Below are 21307 nucleotides of genomic sequence, written 5' to 3'. Positions count from 1 at the left end.
AGGGAGTGACTGAGAGCCATAGTGTAAGCCACAGCTGCACTGCAGTAGAATGGTCAATGCAAAGCATAGGTTGTGGTGGTGCTATCCTTCCCGTTTCACTCCCCTCTCCTTCCTTATCTCAGCATGCGGTTTGGTAATGGCTTGCAGGAGCAGAGGCGCATTTCTTTGGCATGAGACTGCAGAATGGAGGCTACAGGGAGGTAGGCTGTTACATGCTACAAATTCACGTGACTTTTTGTAACCCATTGGAGACTAATATCACAGAGGCAGCCGTGTTAGTCTGTATCTTCAAAAACAACAAGAAGTCCTGTGGCACCTTATAGACTAACAGATATTTTGGAGCACAAGCTTTCGTGGGCAAAGACCCACTTCATCGTTGGAGACTGTGTAGATTGAAGGGCCGGTTCCTATTGGAGGATTTGCTGGGATCCACAGCCCATACCGTGCTCATGTGATTTTTCTGGTACATTAGAGAGGTCTGTATTCTTGGTAGTCTTTATACCTTGTGCTGACTTTTTAGATTCTGTATGAAAGAAAAAATAAACCACTTTGGTGGGGTGTGTTTCGCCTGGGAGGCTCCCTGCTAGGGGTCCAGCTGACCTCCTATACCCTACTCCAAGAAGCAGCAAGCTGAGAGGAAAAGAGCAAAGATGGTGGGTCTACCAAGTTCACTCAGACAATGTCTAAATGGTGGGTGCTATTTTGGAATATGGAGGTATCTCGAAATAGCTGCCTGCGTCTATGCTATGCACCCATTGTCCCAAAACAGTTTTTGAGATAACAGGTGCGATATTCCAGCATCCCTGTAAACCTCATCACATGAGGAGTACAGGGGTGCTTCAGAATAGGGCCTTATTTTGGCATGTGGCGCCATTTAGACAATACCACATGCCGACATAGCCTATTTTGAAATCTACTTGAAACAAGGTACACAATTTACATAAAGCAAACTGCAGAGCTTATTTTGAGCTTACAGCACCATGTACATATAGCCCCAGCGGGTATTTGCTGGAGTAGCCATTTTGGAAACGAGGGACCTGGTCCTCCAAAGGCTGAAGGGGTTATTAACAGCCACCAAGATCCGGAGAGATGGATCTGCCTTGCCTGAGCAGATCAGTCCCTGGTTTGCACCAGAGGGAGATTTCTCTCTGGCCAAAGGACTTGTTGATCATGGGTTGCCACAGGTCAAGCAGCATAAACCTCCAGTAGGGGAGGGAGCTTGAAAGAACAGGTGAACATCAGGGACCCAGAAGTGGGGCTAAAGATGCTAACAAAGCAAAGAGGTGGTTTATTAATTAGACGCTTCCCTTTGGATTGTGTGTTCTAGCCACTGAAGACTCACCAAGGTCACCTGCCTACATGAGGCACTGGGGTGAGCAAAAAGGCAATTACAAGGTGCATATATCTATGTAAGCATCTTTCAAATATACAGCATTAGGAGAAAGAATCAAAACAGGTTTCTCCCATTTACTGAGAGCACATCACCAGATTGTCAAAAGACAAATGAATTAGTGTCTTTAGACAAGGAGTTCTCAATCTTTCCAGACTACTGCATCCTTGTCAAGAATCTGAAACCCAAACCCTGCCACCTAGGATTGAGGCATGTAGCTTAGCCCCCCAGGCAATTGCCCTTTTTTATCACACCTTAATGCCAGTCCTGCATTTGTGACCCTTCTGGGGCATGCAGCACCCAGGTCGAAAAACACTCATCTACATGAGCTGATGTACCTCCTGGAAGACCTTTGTGTCCCCATTTAAGAACCACTGCTCTATCCAGACTATGGTATACTTTGGAATTGGAGTACACTATTACTTCTTTCAGGCAAGTCTTACCCACCAAATTCTGCATTCATGTACTCTGACAAAACTCCTATGGGCTTCACTGGGATTTTTGAACTGAACAAATGAATGTAAGGGTTGGCTAATAATACAGCAATGTTCAGATAATTAACAGACCATTATGTTGATTCTGCTTCCAACTGCTGTAACCTGATGTCCTCAGAGCACAAATTGCAAAGGATTTTTCTGGAGCCTTATCACTATTGAAAAGCATGTAAACCCTGATCCTGCAAACAATGTTCAATGTACTTGCCTTTGACCATATGAATAGCTGCATCAACTTAAAGTATTACTAGGACCAAGGCTTAAAGTTCATAGAGCTACTGGTTAATAGTGGTTTGTATGTTATATTTCAGTCACTACTTAAAAGGCAGTCAGAAGTCTTTCTCTCCTCACACTGTCAAATCACTCAGAAGCACAGATCCTAAATTCCATTCACCCCCAGTATGGAAGTGTCCCATACCCTGATGCAGGAAAGCCCTTCGGCATGTACTTAGGTCTGATTGACTTAATTCAGCACATGCAGAACTGCTTTGATGAACTGGAGTCAGAGTGAATGCAGGAGGTTTTGGTGTTTGGTTTTCTCTCTTTTTTTCTTTCAGAATTGTGGTCTAATTTTAGAGCTGATCCTGGAGTTCTAACTCCCCATTAGTTTGGATTATTTTTAAACCAGTAGCTGTTGTCTGTTTGCACCAGCTGTGAAAAGTTGTGACTTAGGAGACTTCTATTGCTCTGCTCAAGGTTGCAGGGAGGGGCTGCCATTGTCAGTGGTGGTAAAAGGTAAAAAGGGAGAATCAGGTGGCATGATTCTCTTAGGCTATACAGCCATGGGGGAAGAGGGTATTTTGACAAATTTGTCAGTCAAAATCTGTAGTTACTTTAAGGAGTTACTTTAGCTGCTGCTGGAGATAACGAGTTAAATTTTCTAGTTATGCAAAGTGGTTTTAAAGTCTCAAGTCGGAATAAAATGGGCACTTTGAAGCTAAGGAAGAGGTAACCTTCTGTTACAAGATGGATCCTGCATCCTTTTACAGAAACCCTAACGTGAGAAATTGCACCACTATGCACTGTTGATAGGCACAGTTTAGCTGGAAATGTGGAGGACTAATGGGAGGAGTGCTGCTGTGAACAGAGGTCGGGGGTCCCTGATTCATTTGGAATTCGCTTGGGGAAAAAGTGACAGAAGTTTTATCCAAACCTGAGTTTGATAAAGCAATTGTTATCAATCCCTTTGGTCATCACCAGTGGCTAATAAATTTTCTGCTTTCCGTGGTTTGGATGAGGCCACTGGCATTTCGTATGTATGAAGGAGAAGTGGCTGGGTGAGGCTTCCTCGTGTTAGCTTCTGTTATGAGATGCCACTAGAGCACCAATGGTGCAGACAGTATTATGGACTAGTATTTTGGATGTAAAGCCTATTGAAGCTTTGAAATCTAATCCCATTACTGTGGTGTCACCTGCCCAGGAGTTTCCTTCTGTTAGAGGGGTCTCAGTGAATGACTTTATTTAAGGTAAGTCTTTTAAATTTTTTTCCCTTTTCCTGGAAGGAAAAAAAATCTTTCAAAAACATAGTCTCACTTCTGTGAGTGTGATTTATCCCCATAAAATGAGTGCCTCTGAGGGCTTTTATTTTTCTTTCTTTCTTTTTTAAAATTTTTGATTGGCCTATTTGAATTGTAGGCACAAACCTGAACACTTGCACCTCTAAAGATTTCACTGTGAGTCCAAATCTGTCACTAAGGCTACATCTACACTACCATGGCAGATCGAGTGACTCAGGGTCAATCTTCTGGGGTTTGATTTTGCACACACAGGAAATGATTCTCTTGGGTCAAAGCTGACCCCTGTGTTCCTCACAAGAGGCGAGGAACAAGGAAGGTCAAAGCGAGAAACACTACAGATGGTCCATCCCTTGTGTGGGTAGACATGGAAGTTGACCGCAGATAAGTCAATTTTAGCTTTGTAATTGGCACCACTAAAACTGCGTATCTGAGGTTGATGTCTATGTCTAGTGTAGACATAACCGAAGAAATGCAATATTTAGATTTGCAAACTTAACTAATGTTGTAGATGCACAATATCTGCTGAAAATTTTCCAGGGGTAAACTAATTGCTCCTCAACACAGCTTAAAATTTAGGCTAAAAGTCACTTGTATTTAGTTGTGTACATGTGCCGTGAGATTTCTGTACCTGGGACACTTTATTGGATTGACAAAAAGATAGACACAAATTCCTATATTTGTGAACATATGTGCTGAAAACAAACAGCATGGATTTTGTTATATATTTGCAATACACACAACTAAAATATTCAAAAGTAACTAAGCAATTGGAGAAAAACATATTACTTAGAGGATAACAACCCCCATATTTTACTTCTATGTAATAATGTACAGTTGGGTAATATTAACAGCTACAAACATTTATTCAGCATGAGTGTGTCCAGAATGAAGGCATATGCTGATAGACATATGACCTTGTTCAGAAGCCACAAGCTAGCTCTTCTGCATAGTAGTGGCTAACCTCCTCAAGGTTCAGAAGTCACACTGAAACACTGTTAATCACTAACAGAAAAGTTCATCACCCTATAAGACATTGCTGTAGATAGATAGGGCACCATCTCACACTGTCCATCACTCACATAGCTCATCAGGGCTGGAGCCATTCACTACTATTTTCATATGCTTTTCAACAACAGATCTACCCCTCAGTTACAACCCAATGACTCCTGTGTGCATTACACCGGTGTAACAATGAGCAGATAAGTATTGCACCCTGCTGATGCAGACATTAACTATAGTCAATGTACCAGAGATGAAGTTATATAAGACCTGTTTCAAAGCTCACTGAAGTTCATGAGACGCTGTCCACTGATTTTAATGGATTTTTTATCAGCGACATAGAAAAGCGTGCAGGCTAGAAAGGTGTTCATAAGGAAGGTGGCCAATTACTGCACAAGGCTGACTACTCGTTGAAAGGGCTGGGACTGTTGTCAGTTTTACATATTCATTATGGTGTTTATTTATTAGTATTCATGTAGCTGATCACTCCAAGAAGGATGAGTAAATAGCATCAAACAAAAGGCAAATGTACACCCCCTAGCCACCGGTAAAATCTAAAACTCATTCATACAAGTGGTACAGAATCATATTCTCTGACTTAAAGCAAGAAAAGACACTGAGGGAAAGAAGTCTGTGGGGAAAGATAGCAATAAATAGAAATACTCGAATAACTGGCATTGTGCCACATGTAGTAGAGAAAAAGCATGTAATGGTTTGATATAAAGTATTAACAGCTATTTGGGAGCTAATACCAGGTGATGATTTATATCTGACTCATAGCAATAAAAACTTTGTACCATGTCCTCATTTAATATAAGTGTATACAATGAACAAATCTGTAAAACATGAAGGAACATTACTTGCCTGCTTTAACAGGTGCGTTTTTGGAGGAAGAATATTCAAGAGATGATGGATATGTCACACCTCTCTTTGGTTTGCCTTCTGCATAAGAAAAGAATATGTGAGATTCTGAAATATATGAATTAGAAATGTAATAGAAAACAGAGCTGTAAATACCTCAGTGAATTCTAAATTACAAGACTCATCATAAGATGATATTCAAAGAATTCTAAGCTCTTGTAGGGCAAAATTTGCCTAAAATTTATGGAGAATCAGGCCCTAAAACCAAACCCCTTTAATTCCTTCAGTTTCCTTGATTTCACTATGTCTAAAAGACATTCCACTAAACATGCCACTATCTAAAGCATGGGGAAAAGTGAAATAAGGCAAGCAGCTCTAAATGACATGGAAACTCTTTCTTAAATTACATGAGTTTTTGAAAAAAACCCTAGTTTCATGATATATCATTTCTAATATGTCATTTACAATAAAAATAGTGACAGTCCCATGTTTGTGTGTTGAGACATATGGTAGTTATATCTGGATCTAAAATGACGGTCCTTCCCTTGAAAATGAGTCCCAGCTCAGTTGTGCTCTAAACCACAGTCCAGTCTTTTGCCATACCAGATGGCTTTTCTGTTGATACATATGGCTATGAATACTTCTCTGAAGTAGATATTTTGATGTTCTTGTGCTCACTAGAGAAGCTAGAGTACTCTCTATCCTTAGGACCAGATTCAGAAAAGTTGGCACAGGGAGACGTGAACTACATATTTCAGCTACAGCAATTTTCTCCCATCCTCTACAACTGTGCCACAAGGCGAAGGACCAATTTGTATGAGAAGGGCTGTTACTACCTATGCACTAACTTCCATAGAAGCTTTGCAGCAGGAGCTACTGAAGAGAGGCACTGAATCTGTACGTTCCTTATCACCAAGGCAACATCCTCAGGTCAGATTGTGCCAGACAGGTGCTTCAGAGTCACTAAAGTAAGGGTATGTCTGCATAGCAGCATTATTGCAAAATAAGCTATTCTGAAAGAGATATTCCCAGACAGCTTATTTCAAAATAACACTGCTATACACAAAATGCATTTCGATATATCACTTAGCTATTTTGAAATACAGTGTCTACACACCATATAGCCTCTTTCAAAATAGAGCCACTGGATGCACTATGGCTTATTTCGAAATAGGCTCTATGTCTCATACAGTGAGGTTTACCAATTTCGAAATAAGGCATCCACTCTATCAAAATTATTTCAAAATATCTTTGCTGTGTAGACATACCCTTTGATCATATTCATACCCCTCATTTGATGTTTGCTTGCAGTACTATGAGTCAGGAGTAGCTTCCCTGAGGTCAAAGAAGTTAAATTGATGAACAGATGGTATGAAAGTCAGGTCTTGCCTTAAAATTTGTTGCTACATCTGGTTTGTAATTTAAATGTCTGCAAATGTGCAGCCAAAGCTAAATTGCTCAGAGTGACTGGTTACTCAGCGAGCTCTGGTAGCTTTGGTAAAGAACTGTGTACATCCCATGTGTGTTCTATGCAGCTGATTGAGCTGCTCTAAATGGAGAGCTGGTTCTTGGTGCAGCAATAGTGCTGCTCTTATGCTGACAAGAAAGCTGCTACAAAATCTACAGTGTTTGTGTAACCATAATACGTGTTCAAGATGGGGGAGGGGTTGTTTATAGATGGGTTGAAAACCTGAGTGTTGTTGAACATATGGATGTTTGAAAAGTAGGTGGAGAGGTAAAATCTTCCTTACCCTCTCGCCAGATGTCACTAGCACCCTCATTCATTTGGGCCTCTATTTTCTTTACCTGGCAGCCAATTCCCATTAATTTCAATGGAGTTATTCACACGAGAGCCAAGTCATTTCAGTGCATGAAAATGAATACAAGTCTATTTGTAAACCACCCAGGGTGCTCCCTGCTTCAGTCCCAATGACCACATCTTGTTCTCTGCCCTTCTCTGTTACACCACTTCCCAGGCCAGGTCCCTTAACTGTTCATCTTCTGCAGTCTCTTGTAGAGATACTCATTGACCCCAATAGTTTGTGATAGTTAAATAGGCAATTTTGGTATGTGAGAACAAACTGCCATCATGCTTTCATCATACAATGCCATGTATACTTTTGATTTGCTGACAACAAACTTGGCTGGCCTATAGGCAACTCCTTGGCTCAATTGTCGAAGATGTTATTGAGTTAGCTGGCTCAGTTGGCTTTCCTGGGGGGGGTTGTGTTTCTAGTCTTTATATATCTCACTTCTCAAAACTAATTCACAAACAGATGTGAACTTTTTTTGGCACATGGGGTTTGTTTGCATCCAGCCAAACTTTTTGTTTGCACATGGGGTTTGTTTGCATCCAGCCAGATAAAGCAGAACTGGATGAAGAGTTATGGATTTCCAGCTTCTAACCTTTAAGTTCCTTGCCAAAAACACAACTCTCTTTTGGCATGGTGATTAGTTCTGTGATTAGTTCCATTGACCCACAAAATAAATTTCTGGCTATTGCAGAGGCCTCGGGCATTGGTGAAGCTCAGTTCCTCCTATTCTATGTCTGTGGCCTGCTTTCGTTGAATCTCTGGACTGCTGTAATGCTTTAGTACAAGCCAGGTTATTGGATTCCATGCAGAGGTAACGGTGGAGGTTAGAGGCCTGCAATATAATCCCTCTGTCTTTAAACTGTGATTTCAGTGGGCCATTCACAGTACATTCCATTAAGCACAGATGGGATTGGGTCCTTTTTCTATACCTTTGAATGTTATTCCTGTGTTTACCCAGCCTAGGCTGAACCTAGTCTTCCCTTCTCTGTTATGTAGGTTTGTAACTTTCTGTTGCACCCTCTATTCCACAGAGTTTATATGAATGGAAGCTGTTGCTGTCTGAAAAATTCAAAGGGGATGCTGTTGTGAGGGACCCCAAAGCTCACTGGGCAGTAGCTGAGCAGCAATTCAAATAAGGAAATTCGATTTTCCCTTTACAGTCCAGAGTCAGAATTTGAGGTTTGTTAGATGGAAGCAAGTACCAAACCCAATGCAGGAAGTACCAGAGCCAATCCTAACTATCCAAAGTAAATGCTTTTCAAGTGTGAGCCAGTGCTGGACTGTTACAAAGTTGCAAAAAGAGCATCCACAAATATTCAGTCAAATTCCAGAAGACAGCTCAGTGTGATCATATTCCTACTTTTCACAGGAAAATATATTTTTGCTTAAATTTCACTTGAAGGTTGATCTTTCCTCAAAGTATGCTTGAAATACGAGTAGTTAACAATAGATGGTTACATTGTCTTAGTCAAGCAGTGGAAATGTGCACTTTACAAAATGTTTACATGACAGGAGGTTCACCACAAAAGCAACAAACAAAAATGTAAGTTAGTGTTGTCTGTACTGACTTAGATTTCTCTACTCATTGCTAGAGTTGAGTGTAAGGGGACGTAAGTGACACAACACCTCTTAATTTATCCTCTAAGGACATATTTTTACACCTCTCTGGGCCTATGCCACACCATACACCATAGCGCGCTCTAAGGTGTCATGTGCTTACTACTTCCTAGTGAATGTTAATGTAGTACTGTCTGAAGCAAGTCTATATCTATGTGCACTAGGAACCCTTTAGATTAGTGTGTGTCAGCAGAAGCTATGTGGGGCAGTGACAGTATATCACTTCATAGTGCCCTTCAATTTACAGTGTAACATGTGCGCAGAAGGTAAAAGGACAAGTGGTAAGTTAGTGTAAGTGGTTGTAGAGTGTTGGTAGGGGTGTGTAGAGAAATTCAGGACAACAAAAATCTGATTTAATTGAGAATTTATTGGACCAACACAAAACAGCTGTTTACTGCAGGGGGAGCAGAATTGTAATTAGAGATATGCAAGTATAGTCATTTCAGATGGGAATATGGTTGGTCTTATCAGAGAGTCATCTGTAGCACACTCACTGACTATAGTTTGTATTTTGTTTAGTGAAGAGCCCTGGGACTGCTTGCTCTGGCTGATAACCGCAACAAAAGGATTGTGATGATTTCTTTTTCTGCTTATGGTTAGGAAGAAAAGCTTCAAAGCATGGAGTGAGTTTATCTGAAACGGATGGTTCAGGCTGTCAGCAAGTTCAAGCAGACGATAGCTCTAAAATGTGAACCTCCCCATGTATTGAAATGGGAGCTAACCCAGATGCACCAGATGCTACTTTAAGTGTCAACATATGTATCTATTTCACTGTACATCAAAGCATACAAGAAAGCAGAGGTATCAAATTATGAAGGTATGCCATCTAATTTGAGTGACCATTTATTTGGGTAGGCTCCTAACAACACAAAATGGTGAGAGGACTTTGGTCATGCATTTGACTGGACCATTCCTTTGCACACAGTACACACAGTACGCAATCACTTCAAAGTGTGGTAATACAATATCTGAACTGGCTCAGCAGGCTTTTATTTTTGGGGTGGGAAGGAGGGTAGTACCTGAAACAATGAAGGACTCCCTCCAGCGTGGTAAGGACAGGGATCGGATTCCATTGGAGAAGCTCCCTCTGTAACCAGATTGCCCAGCAACTTTCTGAACAAGGATTTTCCCTCCAGAGTTGTCAATTGTACCACTACAGAAGGAGTTAAATGGCGTCAGAAATGAGCCAGAGAAACTCAGAAGCTGTTCAACTAGACAAGAGTTAGGAAGGTGTTCTCGCTCATTCTAAATGACATAGTTGAGGTTACAGCAGGCTTCAATGCAACCAAGAGGTATTTGTGCACTCACAGCTGATCTGGGGGTCTTGTATTTTAACCTGACTCAATTGTCAGCATATGGCTGAAGTCAAGTGTGTTTGATGGCCTTATCTGACCAAAAGAGCTGGTTCAGAAGATGTCCCTGGCTCCTAAAATACCTGTGTGCATATAGGAAAAAAGGGCTGAACTCTTTCCTGAGTTAATCTGTGCAATTATGTTGACTTCAGTTGCATATTTAAGTCAGGGAGCATTTGGCATAAAACTTCTAAAGTTCTAGAGCCTGAGTCAGATCCCACTAATTTTATAACATTAACCATGAGAGTTGTGATTTATGAACGTAGGACAAGATTCAGGGTGTACAAATCTAAAATAATTTTTGACAAACTGGAGGTTAATTCCTCCCCTCCTTTACTACAGAGAATTTAATAGTACCCCTGTTCAAAAGAAACCAGCCAGATATTACCTGTATATGGTTGTATATGATTCTGATTTCACCCTGGTGCAAATCAAAGGAAACACCACTGACATCAGTAGAAAACATATCCATGGTGTTAATGACATAATACGAACCCAAATGTGTATGAAATCTCAGTTTCTGCAACCCAGACACTGAAGCATTAGTTTGAAAACCAAGACGTTATCGCTACCATAAATGGAATAGTCTAGCTATAGTGTTGAATATAATTAGAATGAGATACATTTTGACATTGTACATTGTAACTTAGATCTTTACAATTATCTTTAAATAATTTGTTGTTGATGGCAGCATAAGGAAATTAAACTGACAGCTTTCATGCTCACATCAGAATAGACAAGAAACTCAAACACTAATGGCAACTAATGAAAACTGAGACTCCTGCTCCAAAAACATAGGCCTTCATTAGTTAAACTGCTGCTTTAGAGACAATCTGCCCTCAGGCACTCATGCACAATTCCCATTTTAGTCAGTGGAATGGTACCCAAATATTTTGAGGGAAGAAACTATTTTTGTTTTTTGTAACCTAGTCACTTAATGACAAATCGATATACACCTGAACACAGGACTTCAGCCACCAGATGGCAATTCCCTTCATACATAAAAGCTAGCTGATACAATAAAGAAATTAATTAGGGTTTTTAGCCACACAGTGTCTCTCTCTCAGTGCGCATTATGCACCACCGGTGAATTGTTTGCAGTTTGGTGTGGCAGTTTGTGAAGTACTTTCCCCCCATTCAGGTTCTTCTGTGATATGTATATACGTCCCTCAGTACTAGGTGCATGGGCAGCCTTCGTGTGTGCACATGGGTTCAGTCACACCCAAGGGTGCATAAAAGAGCCAAATGTACATCCCTCCCCAGCCACTGAGGAATGGAGAACTGGGGATGGGGGCTTATCCTGGCAGGGGAAAGGAGAGGGCATCATGAGGCAGGGGTAGTTGGGCTGAACTGGAGTGCCACTATGACTGTGTGTGTCTGGTCACAACTGTTGGAGCAGGGCTTTGGGTCCAGCCCATAGGACAGGAGTTACCACTGCAGGGTGCATGTGGGCTTGCTCTCCAGCCTACCCCCCCATTCTCTGACCCTGCTGTCCCTTCCACACTGAGCTGGAATTAGGGTTGTGGTGCTGGGGTAGGAGATGCTGCTGTATCATAGAATCATAGGGCTGGAAGGGACCTCAGGAAGTCATCTAGTGCAGCCCCCTGCTTCAAGCAGGATCAACCCCCACTAAGTCATCCCAGCCAGGACCTTGTCAAGCTGGTACTTAAAACCTCTAGGGATGGAGAATCCACCAGCTCTCTAGGCAACGCATTCCAATGCTTCACCACCCTCCTGCTGAAGTAGTTTTTCCTAATATCTAATTATATCTGTAGCTGTATGGTGTCCCCTTGGCAATTTAGTATATTGTACACATTGAATCAGCAGGCTGCATCTGCCCTGGTTTAGAGCAGATACTCCCAGTGGATGTTTTCAGGGTCTTTTCTAAGCTTAAACTGGATCACTAAAATAATTTAGTTAGAGATGTATGTTGTCTACACATAATTAGTGAGAGTATTATCCATGTGGCACCCTATAGTCTTGACTGTCCCAAACAGTGCAACAACCGTTATTTGCTATCCATAAATGAGTGAGCTTGAAAAGTCTGGGCACCTCCTCTATGGTGCTGAATGCACTCAGTGATAACTAACACTCTAGCTTCTACAGTGCTTTTCTCAATGGATCTCAAATCCCCCTACAACAAAGTGTATTATTCCTGCTTTACAGATGGGGAAACAGGCACAGAGAAATGAAGTGCCGTGCTCAAGGTTACCCCACAGGCCTATGGCAGACCCTGGAACATCAAATGATTTCAGTAGATTTTTTGGGTGCGCAGCAGTCTGAAATTTGGGTCCATTGCATCAGATATGGTCTCTCTTTTATACCCTTTTCTATAAGAATAGAGGCCTGCAATTCCATCTGCAAAGACCAGGCAAGGTTTAATCAGCTCCAAAGCCAATGGCCCCCTACAGTGGGATTATATCTGTACAGGAGTGGCTCAGTAGTTTAAGGCTGCTGACCTGTGAATAGCAGCACTGCACACACTGGAAAAAGAAGCATAAATGTCTGTGCCATAAACACGGTATTTTGTGTCTTGACATCCTGGTGGACACTTAGCAATGAATTCTGGATTAATTATCTTCCCAGCTTTGATATCACAGTCTATCTCAGGTACATCTGTGAATGCAAAAAAGAGACAAAAAATTCAGTTTAGTATTCTTCTAGGCTGGCTCTACACTAGAGAGTTTTGTCAACAGAATGGGTCGTCTGTCAACATAACTTAGGGAGCACCCACACCCTGAAAGCACTCTGTCAACAAAGTCTTGACAGAACTCTGCATTGGCCTCGACAGTATTTGCTCTCAAAATTTGAGCCATAACAATCTCTGGACATAGTACTGTTGACAAAAGTGCAGTGTAGACACTTCAGTTGATGGAGAGGGCTGTGGGTTGCTGGGCAGCCTGCTTTGCAGAGCTGCCATTCCTCTATCTGACACCAGAGGGCAGTGCAGACTGGCAGTTCTCTGTCACCAGAGTAAGTTGTGTGTAGATGCAATCTGTTGACAGAAGTTCTGTCGAGATTTCTTTGTCGACAATAACTTCTGTCAACAGATGCTTCTATTGTAGACATAGTCCTAGACACATAGCCATGAAATACGTAACAGTGTCATGCATGCCTTCTTTGATCATTTGGGCAAATACTCTCAGTGCACAATGGGTGGGTGGAGAGGGCATTGCATATATCATGTTGAATACATGACAAGAATGGGTTGTAAGTCAAGATGGATTGAGGAAGTCAGGGGGTCTTTCTGACCCTAAAGGAAATCTCCAGTGTAACATAGAAGATTCTAATTACTACAGGTCAAAGAGCTGGCATACAATGCAGAAAAGGGGCACATGTAAGAGTTGGGAGTTGTATGTAACAGGGAGGCAGGTTGCCTCACAGTTTTACGCTTGTGGTAGCATAGTTCTGCTTGACCATCCAAGGCAATGCTGATGCAGAATGCCACAATCTTGCCCTAAATTACTAGAAATGTTTGCTGTGCACAGCTGTCAAACAAGGGTTAAATATAAACTTAAGCTCTGTTTTATTTTCAATAATATGATTATAATACAAACTAGTGGCAGGCTTGTATTTCACCCAGTGCAGCAAAACTGAACCCACAGAAAACTCCTTTGGGAAGTACGGCTAGAAATCCCATATAATGTTCACTTCCAATGGGTAAGATGCATCAGTTTTACTTTACAGTGTGTGTAGGGATTTCAGCATATTAATCTCTTACCTAGGCTTTTATACCAGCTCTTCATGATGGTATCTCAGTATTTATACATAGTATGCAATAAGATGTATTACATACCATTCACTTGATGTATACATTTCTATGTGATGCATATCTTTTAGACAGAGAAGCTGTATATTTTATGTTCCTACTGGTTCCTAGTAGAAGCCCCACTGAGCTGACAGAGGATAGCCATCAGTTCACTCGGTTTTTTCTGCCCTGGGTATTCCTGTTTTGAAGCTGTTGGGCATGCTGCTGAGACTACTTACATAGTTTGGCCTTTTTGTGCTTCTTTGTGGCTTCTTTAGTTGCATATGTAGAAGTCAGAAGCAAAGCTAAAACACAGAAAGTACCATGTTAAGCAAATGGACAATTGCCAAAGTCTTTTAGGACATACCTCTGTTCTTGGTTTTTCCGGAGCTCAGATTTATTATTAATCAACTGTTTAAAAAAAAATGAAATTAGCATTTTTTCCCAGCAGCAAGCAGAACTCTCTCTGAAAAGACCTATTTCAGTGGCTTTTGTATGTTTGTTTGCAGAGGAGTAGAGATTGACTGACTGTTGGAACCTTCACACAACACATCATTAATTTAGGAGTAATTCACTACCAAAAGATGCAACTGAGTCCAAGAATTTAGCATACTCAAGAAAGGATTAGACATGTTCATGATTAATGAGAACACCCACAAGCACTTAAAGAAGAATAAATAATGTTAGGCTTAGAAAATCTTATGCCTTATGGTTGCACAAACCAACAATTAACTGAAGGATTAGGGAGAGGTGGCTAGGAAGAAACTTTATGAATAGGCAGATTATGTCATAACATGATACAAATGATAGCCTACTGCTGTCCTCTCAGACAGCTGATACTGGGCTCTCCAGAAAATAGGTGTCTGGACTAGATGGACCACTGATCTCATTTGTATTGGCAATTCCTATGTCTCCCTCCTCTCCACATGTACCATGGTATACTCATTGCATGTAGCAGCACATATAAAACATGCCTTGTAGCCTTCCTCCCCAGGTGGCCTCATTCCCCATTTTGCACAGGTCTGTTCGTATTTTGTTTCTTTCTTCCTTTTGCAGTGAAGTGGAGCATGTATAGACAGATATCTATTTCCAAGTTCTTTTTGGTTACAGAGGCTTACCTAGGGTTCTTCATCCATTTATAAACTCTATCATAGTTTGGTCTAAAAAGTCCCTTAATTCATACTTTTTGATATCTGCACTTAGTATTTTATGTCAGGTGCATATTGATGCATCAGAAAAGAGTTGCTTCTCTAGTAGGTGCTTACTTTTGTGGTTTGCTTTTGTATCAGCTACCTTCCCTTTTGAGTTCAAGGAGAGGAAATAATATTTCTTACAGAGTTGAGTATAAATCTGCTTGGAATGTGAATCATGTCTAAAATCCATTTCATTTCAGGGACGAATAGTAACAGAGAGAAAGCCATGCTAGTCTATATACTATGAAAACAAGAAAGCAGTCCAGTAGCACTTTAAAGACTAACAAAATAATTTATTAGGTGGTGAGCTTTCAAAGGACAGGCCCACTTCTTCAGATCATAGCCACACTAGAACAGACTCAATATTTAAGGCACAGAGAACCAAAAATAGTAATCAAGGTTGACAAATCAGAAAAATATTATCAAGGTGAGCAAATCAGAAAGCAGAGGGGCAGATGGTGGGAGGGGGGGAGTCGAGAATTAGATTAAGCCAAGTATGCATAAGAATCCCTATAATAACCTAAAAAATTCCCATCCTGGTTCAAACCACGTGTTAATGTGTCAAATTTGAATATAACAGAGAGTTCAGCAGCCTCTCTTTCCAATCTGTTGTGAAAATTCCTCTTTAGTAAGACGCAAACTTTTAGGTCATTAACAGAATGGACCACTCCATTAAAATGCTGGCTGACCAGTTCATGGACCAGGAGTTTTTATGTCTGTTTTGTGCCCATTAATTCTTTGTCTAAGAGAGTTTGAAGTCTGTCCAATATACAAAGCATCTGGGCATTGTTGGCACATGATAATAAATTATTTTGTTAGTCTTTAAAGTGCCACTGGACTGCTTTTTTGATTTCAGGGAGGGATTCAGGAGTCTGCAAGCCCTTAGTGAATTTTACTTTCTCTTAATCAAGTTTTACTTTATGAGAGACAAGAAGATGAGGGAGCAGCAATCAAGCTGTGTCTACACTTAATGGGAATGTCAACGGCTGCTATGCAATTTTATGGATGTCAATTGTGTACTTACATTTGATTTTGTAGCCATTGACACTGGTCCCTCTCCTTACCGAAAAATTTTGATGGTCGTGGTCCTCCCACCAACATTCCTTAATCCTTGTGGCTTGCAAGGAGTTCTGGGATTGATATTGATCCCAGAACTCTCAGTTTCATGCATACACAAAATGGCACCCTGGAAAATCAAACCTAAGCATTTGATCTTCTGTGGCTAGTGTAGACCCAGCCTCAAGTTCTCTGCAGTGTTCTTTTCCTCCTCTCCCACCATTGCATCCGAATTCAGCTCCATGTAAGATGGAGAATATGCCCCCACACCACCACCCCAGTTGTAGAAGATCAGTTCTATTTTTTCTGGGCCACTGTAGCGAGAACTGCACTGACAGTGAGAAAGTATTTCACTCTTTCTTCAATAATCTAATGTGTAACCATTCACTTTAACTCCTTTTTATTTTAGAGAGGCTTAAAATTCCTCATGCTGTCTGGGTGAACACTATTATAGATTTAAATTTAATCTCGAGTGGAGTATGCCATAGTAATCTTGTTCTTCCCTTTCCAATCCTGAATTGCAGGAGATTTCTCTGAGGAAGGACATAGATTTGATAGCTCTTTGAACGTGGCCAAAGGAGGGACAGGTGTCCTGCCCCCATGCCACCAGGCTACTCCAAAATGAAGCTTGGTGACTCTGTTACTTGAGAGAAGTAGAACTGTCAGTGTGGAGAAACCTCTCCCTTCTTTTTTTTTTCCTTATCCAGTAGAAAAGCAAGAGCCAAATTGTGTCCTGATGGGCCCCTCATGCCATGTCATTGAGTTCAGCTGGGTTGAATGAAGTATTAAGAAAGAGAAAATATTCAGGCCCTCGGTCTCTTGCTTTGTTGTCAGATATCAATGCTCCACAATATTTGTTAGTCTATAAGGTGCCACAGGACTTCTTGTTGTTTTTGAAGATACAGACTAACTCGGCTACCTCTCTGATACAGACACAATAGAGCCTATTTTGGATTAAAGCCCTTGGACTCGCTATGGCTTATTTTGAAATAGACCCTATTCCCTGTCTACACAGTGCCTATTTTGAAATAGGCGTGATTCCTTATAGAATGAGGGATAAACTTAAACTAGTGAGATTCTCCTGCACAGATCTGATTTGACTCTAGTGGGCCATTGGCTTTACTAAATTTAAAACAAGCCATCTGCTATTTTGAACTTATTTTAAAATAGCAGTTGTGTTGTGTAGATGCTTGCAAACTTATTTTGGAATAGTGATCATCATGCTGAAGTAAGTTTGCTGTATAGCACACCCTAAAGGGGCAGATCTCTCTGGCATAGCATCCTGATAAATGATGGCAAAGTATATTTGGAGCCCTTTTTCCTGAATGTCATCTTGATTGGTTTAAATGTTCTTCATCCTCTTTCGATTCAAGGAAACAAAAGGTTAACAGGAAGCTCTTCACACCATGAACACATCGTTCTTCATTGGTGGTTGGCCTTTAAGATTTAGATATTGCATAATTGTGCAGCACAATGTAATTATTGCATCTCATGTGCAGTCTAATGATGAGTGCATGTGATTAATGTAATTTTTAGTAGGGAAATCAGAAAACTGAGATAACCAGGATTTTGTATACCTGATATAGGAGGATGCTGAGTTTCTGTTGGGACCCCAACTAGCTGTGGCGGACCTTAATGAACTGAGAGAGCTGTTAGCCACTTACTTGGATTGGAAAACTGAAATGTCACTTCAAGGTTTTTCAAGTCATCTTTAAAAGTTTTCCCTGATGTAATTTTGTCCAGATTTCAGATACATCTGTCCCCAGAAATGGGCTTTTTCTCTTTGCAAACATTTAATTGCAATTCTTTACTGAACCCACAGTATCTGCATCACTGAGATCTGCATTGGTCATGTGACATGTTGACTTTCTCAACGTCATTGATCCAATCTTAAATGATGTTTGTATGTATATTTATACAGTCTGTACTTACGTACCAAAGAAGGGTGCAATAGTGGAGGCCTTCATGGCAAGAACAACAAAATCAGCAGGCTCAGTCAAGTGCACTAGAAAGGAAAACAAAAGAAAACTCACTTTGCATCCAGAGGTAGTATAGTGACTATGGGAGGTGAGGAGGGGTGGCATAACATGGAGAAGGCTGTAGATCTGTGCATTTCCCATTAGCCCTTTGAAGCCTTGGCATCCTGGATCTTCTTAGTGAGGAGGTACGGTTCATAAAGGCTTGCAGCATACTAATAGTTTACTTGCTATAGCACTTTCTAATCTGAGGTTGATGAATGGGGCCAGGATTTCTCTCTTGGAATCTTTCCATGTAAATGGGAGTTCTGCCATTTACTTCTGGACAACCAGAATTTCACTCTAGATAATTATTTCTGAAGCCAGCGGCAACAGAGGGCATGGCAGAAGCTGATATACACTTACAGTCTTAAATGTTGATTGATTCCCTTTTAGAGAGCTCACAGAAAAAAAATTCTCACTATGGTTTATAGAAAGAATGGGCACATTAATGACAGGTTTTGAAGTGCTGCATTTTTTTTCATTTCTGGTTTTAGAATCGTGAGAGTGCCTCTTCCTAAGAGATTTCTTGTCTAGTCTTTGCAGACTTGAGATGTTTGGACAGGAATCTGAACTTTGAGAGACTTGTGTAAATCGTACTTATACTAGGAATGTTTGAAGGTTTCTATCACTGAGACTGAACAATAGTTGACGGTGGTAAAATGTGAAAATCCAATAACTGCGACTGAACATACCAGTAAATGTAAAAAATATGAATTTAAACTCCCAGGCTACGTCTACACGTGAAGCCTACATCGAAATAGGCTATTTCGATGAGTAACGTCTACACGTCCTCCAGGGCTGGCAACGTCGATGTTCAACTTCGATGTTGCGCGGCACCACATCGAAATAGGCGCTGCGAGGGAACGTCTACACGCCAAAGTAGCACACATTGAAATAAGGGTGCCAGGCACAGATGCAGACAGGGTCACAGGGCGGACTCAACAGAAAGCCGCTCCCTTAAAGGGCCCCTCCCAGACACAGTTGCACTAAACAACACAAGATACACAGAGCTGACAACTGGTTGCAGACCCTGTGCCTGCAGCATGGATCCCCAGCTGCCGCAGCAGCAGCCAGAAGCCCTGGGCTAAGGGCTGCTGCCCACGGTGACCATAGAGCCCTGCAGGGGCTCGAGAGAGAGCGTCTCTCAATCCCTCAACTGATGGTCGCCATGGCGGACCCCGCTATTTCGAAGTTGCGGGACGCGCAACGACTACACGGTCCCTACTTCGATGTTGAACGTCGAAGTAGGGCGCTACTCCTATCCCCTCATGGGGTTAGCGAGTTCGACGTCTCGCCGCCTAACGTCGAAGTTAACTTCGAAATAGCACCCGGCGCTTGTAGCCGTGACGGGCGCTATTTCGAAGTTAGTGCCGCTACTTTGAAGTAGCGTGCACGTGTAGACACGGCTCCAGTTAGATGGGCAAGGAACCAGATATGGCCATACTTGAAATTGTAGGGTGCTTGAAACTAGAGCATTATATTTCACTCATAATTATCATTCGATTGATATCTGATTAATTCAAAAGACATTTTTTTCCCTTCCAAACTAGCATCAGTCTCTAGGAAGAGCAGCGTGCTGGTTGCTGCTGTCAGCATTTGATTTTGTCCAGGCAACGGGAAGGTGGGTGGGGGTCATGGGAGGGTGCTATGACCAAAATGGTCTACCACTGGTAGTCCCACTAATCAGAGTTCATAGTAGTGTCACTCTTTTGGAGGCCCTTTCTCTGGGAAGATTCAAATGGGAACACTGGGGACCAGAAGATTTTTCTTACTAGAGGTTTCACTGGGGCACTAATAATGGCAGAAGCCTCCACTGGGCATATGTTGTACGATGAAGCAGGCCTACGCTTTCGTGGGCCTGGGTCCCTGAGCAGCTATACCTTTGCCATCTGCTCCCACTTGATTCTGGGGCCTCATGCTCCAAGTAACCATGTCAATCACCATGACAAGGGTCCCATGCTGCCTAAGGGCCAGTGCAATTGCATGGGTTGCATAGATCTAATATACATATGCAGATGCCGTGGCCATCAACCTTCACTTTTGTAGGAGTTCTAGGGGCTATACACCAACCTATCCTTCTATGCGTTTACAAACCCCTACAGCATTCTAAGCCTGCCCAACACTGCTTGGTGGTAGTAGAAGTTTCCTAACCCATCTTGCACAGATCACAGCCACTGATCATGCTCAAGTGGCGAAAGCACTTCTGTAGCTTGTATTGCAGCTTGTTTCATAGACTGCTCTTGCTTTGGGACACTGAGGCTATGTCTGCGCTATAGTGATCTGTCTACAGAAGTTACTGTTGGAAGATATCTTCCAACAAAACTTCTGCTGACAGATTGCAGCCAGACAGCAAAGTGGAGTGAAAAAGTGATCCGCTCTGTCGACCACCCAGCTGAGCTCTTGACAGAACAGCCAGCCAGAAGCACAGCATACAGGACTTCTGTCACATGGCTTTTCTGTGGACAGATTCTGTTGAGGCAGAAGGCTTTTGACTAAAGTGCCACTTTTTGCCAATTTACTGTTGACAGAACACATTTTTAGTGTGGACGTTCCACGAGATTTGTCAACAAAACTCTCTAGTGTAGATGTAGCTTAAGAGCTATGTGCCTTCCTGCTGTGGCCTCTTCCCAGACCCACAGAACTCTTCCCAGCCAGCCCCATTCCACTTCTGCCTATTTCTGCGATAATCAACATTTCTCTAGAATTATCACTGAAACTAAAGGATAGATGTAGCAGCACAAAAATACATTATATTTAGGCCTTTGCTTCCAAATTAGTCTCATATTGGAAAATATCTGAAAATTAAAATAATAAATACAAATCTGTATTTTTTTTTTAAAAAAAAGATTTATTACAAGCTGCTTTCGAAGACCAGATAATGTAAACTTGTTGATCAGCTCCTGCAGTCTGAAGTCGAAAGTCAAGAGTTGCCTCTCAATTTAGCAAACATGAATCTGTCACCGTGTGAAGGTTTGTGAGGAAAACAATTTGTGCAGTCCACTGAAGTTGTATCTTTAGAATATTTCCAGAGAAACTGGCTTGAAATCAGTGTGACTGAAGTCTCTGTAGATGAGCTATGAACCCAAAGGTCCCAGAGATTGTCTTAAAAACCAGCCAATCAACCTATAAATAAACAAACACATAAAAAAATCCCAAAGATGATATAGATGAACTTGAAAGAATAAAGCCAAGGGCTTATGTAGATGATCAGGTTAATCACAGAGCAGGCCAAAGCTGCCTTCCTGCTG

General features: G+C 41.5%; 1 protein-coding gene across 1 annotated transcript in view; it reads right to left on the bottom strand.

The window, feature by feature from the left end:
- The window catches only part of VIT (vitrin), a 70393-nt gene that overhangs the window by 32930 nt on the left and 16156 nt on the right, over positions 1–21307 (bottom strand). The window contains exons 3-7 of the mRNA XM_074988543.1: positions 17978–18046; positions 14032–14097; positions 12504–12660; positions 9712–9845; positions 5265–5342 (exon numbers count right to left, since the gene is read on the bottom strand). Coding sequence (XP_074844644.1) covers positions 5265–5342; positions 9712–9845; positions 12504–12660; positions 14032–14097; positions 17978–18008 — 466 coding nt within the window. The 5' untranslated portion in view covers positions 18009–18046. The remainder of the gene's footprint in view (positions 1–5264; positions 5343–9711; positions 9846–12503; positions 12661–14031; positions 14098–17977; positions 18047–21307) is intronic.

This window comes from Carettochelys insculpta, chromosome 3 (genome assembly GCF_033958435.1).
Source record: "Carettochelys insculpta isolate YL-2023 chromosome 3, ASM3395843v1, whole genome shotgun sequence".
NCBI lineage: Eukaryota > Metazoa > Chordata > Testudines > Carettochelyidae > Carettochelys > Carettochelys insculpta.
Note: the sequence above shows the minus strand (reverse complement) of the source record. Positions and strands in the feature narration are given on the sequence as shown.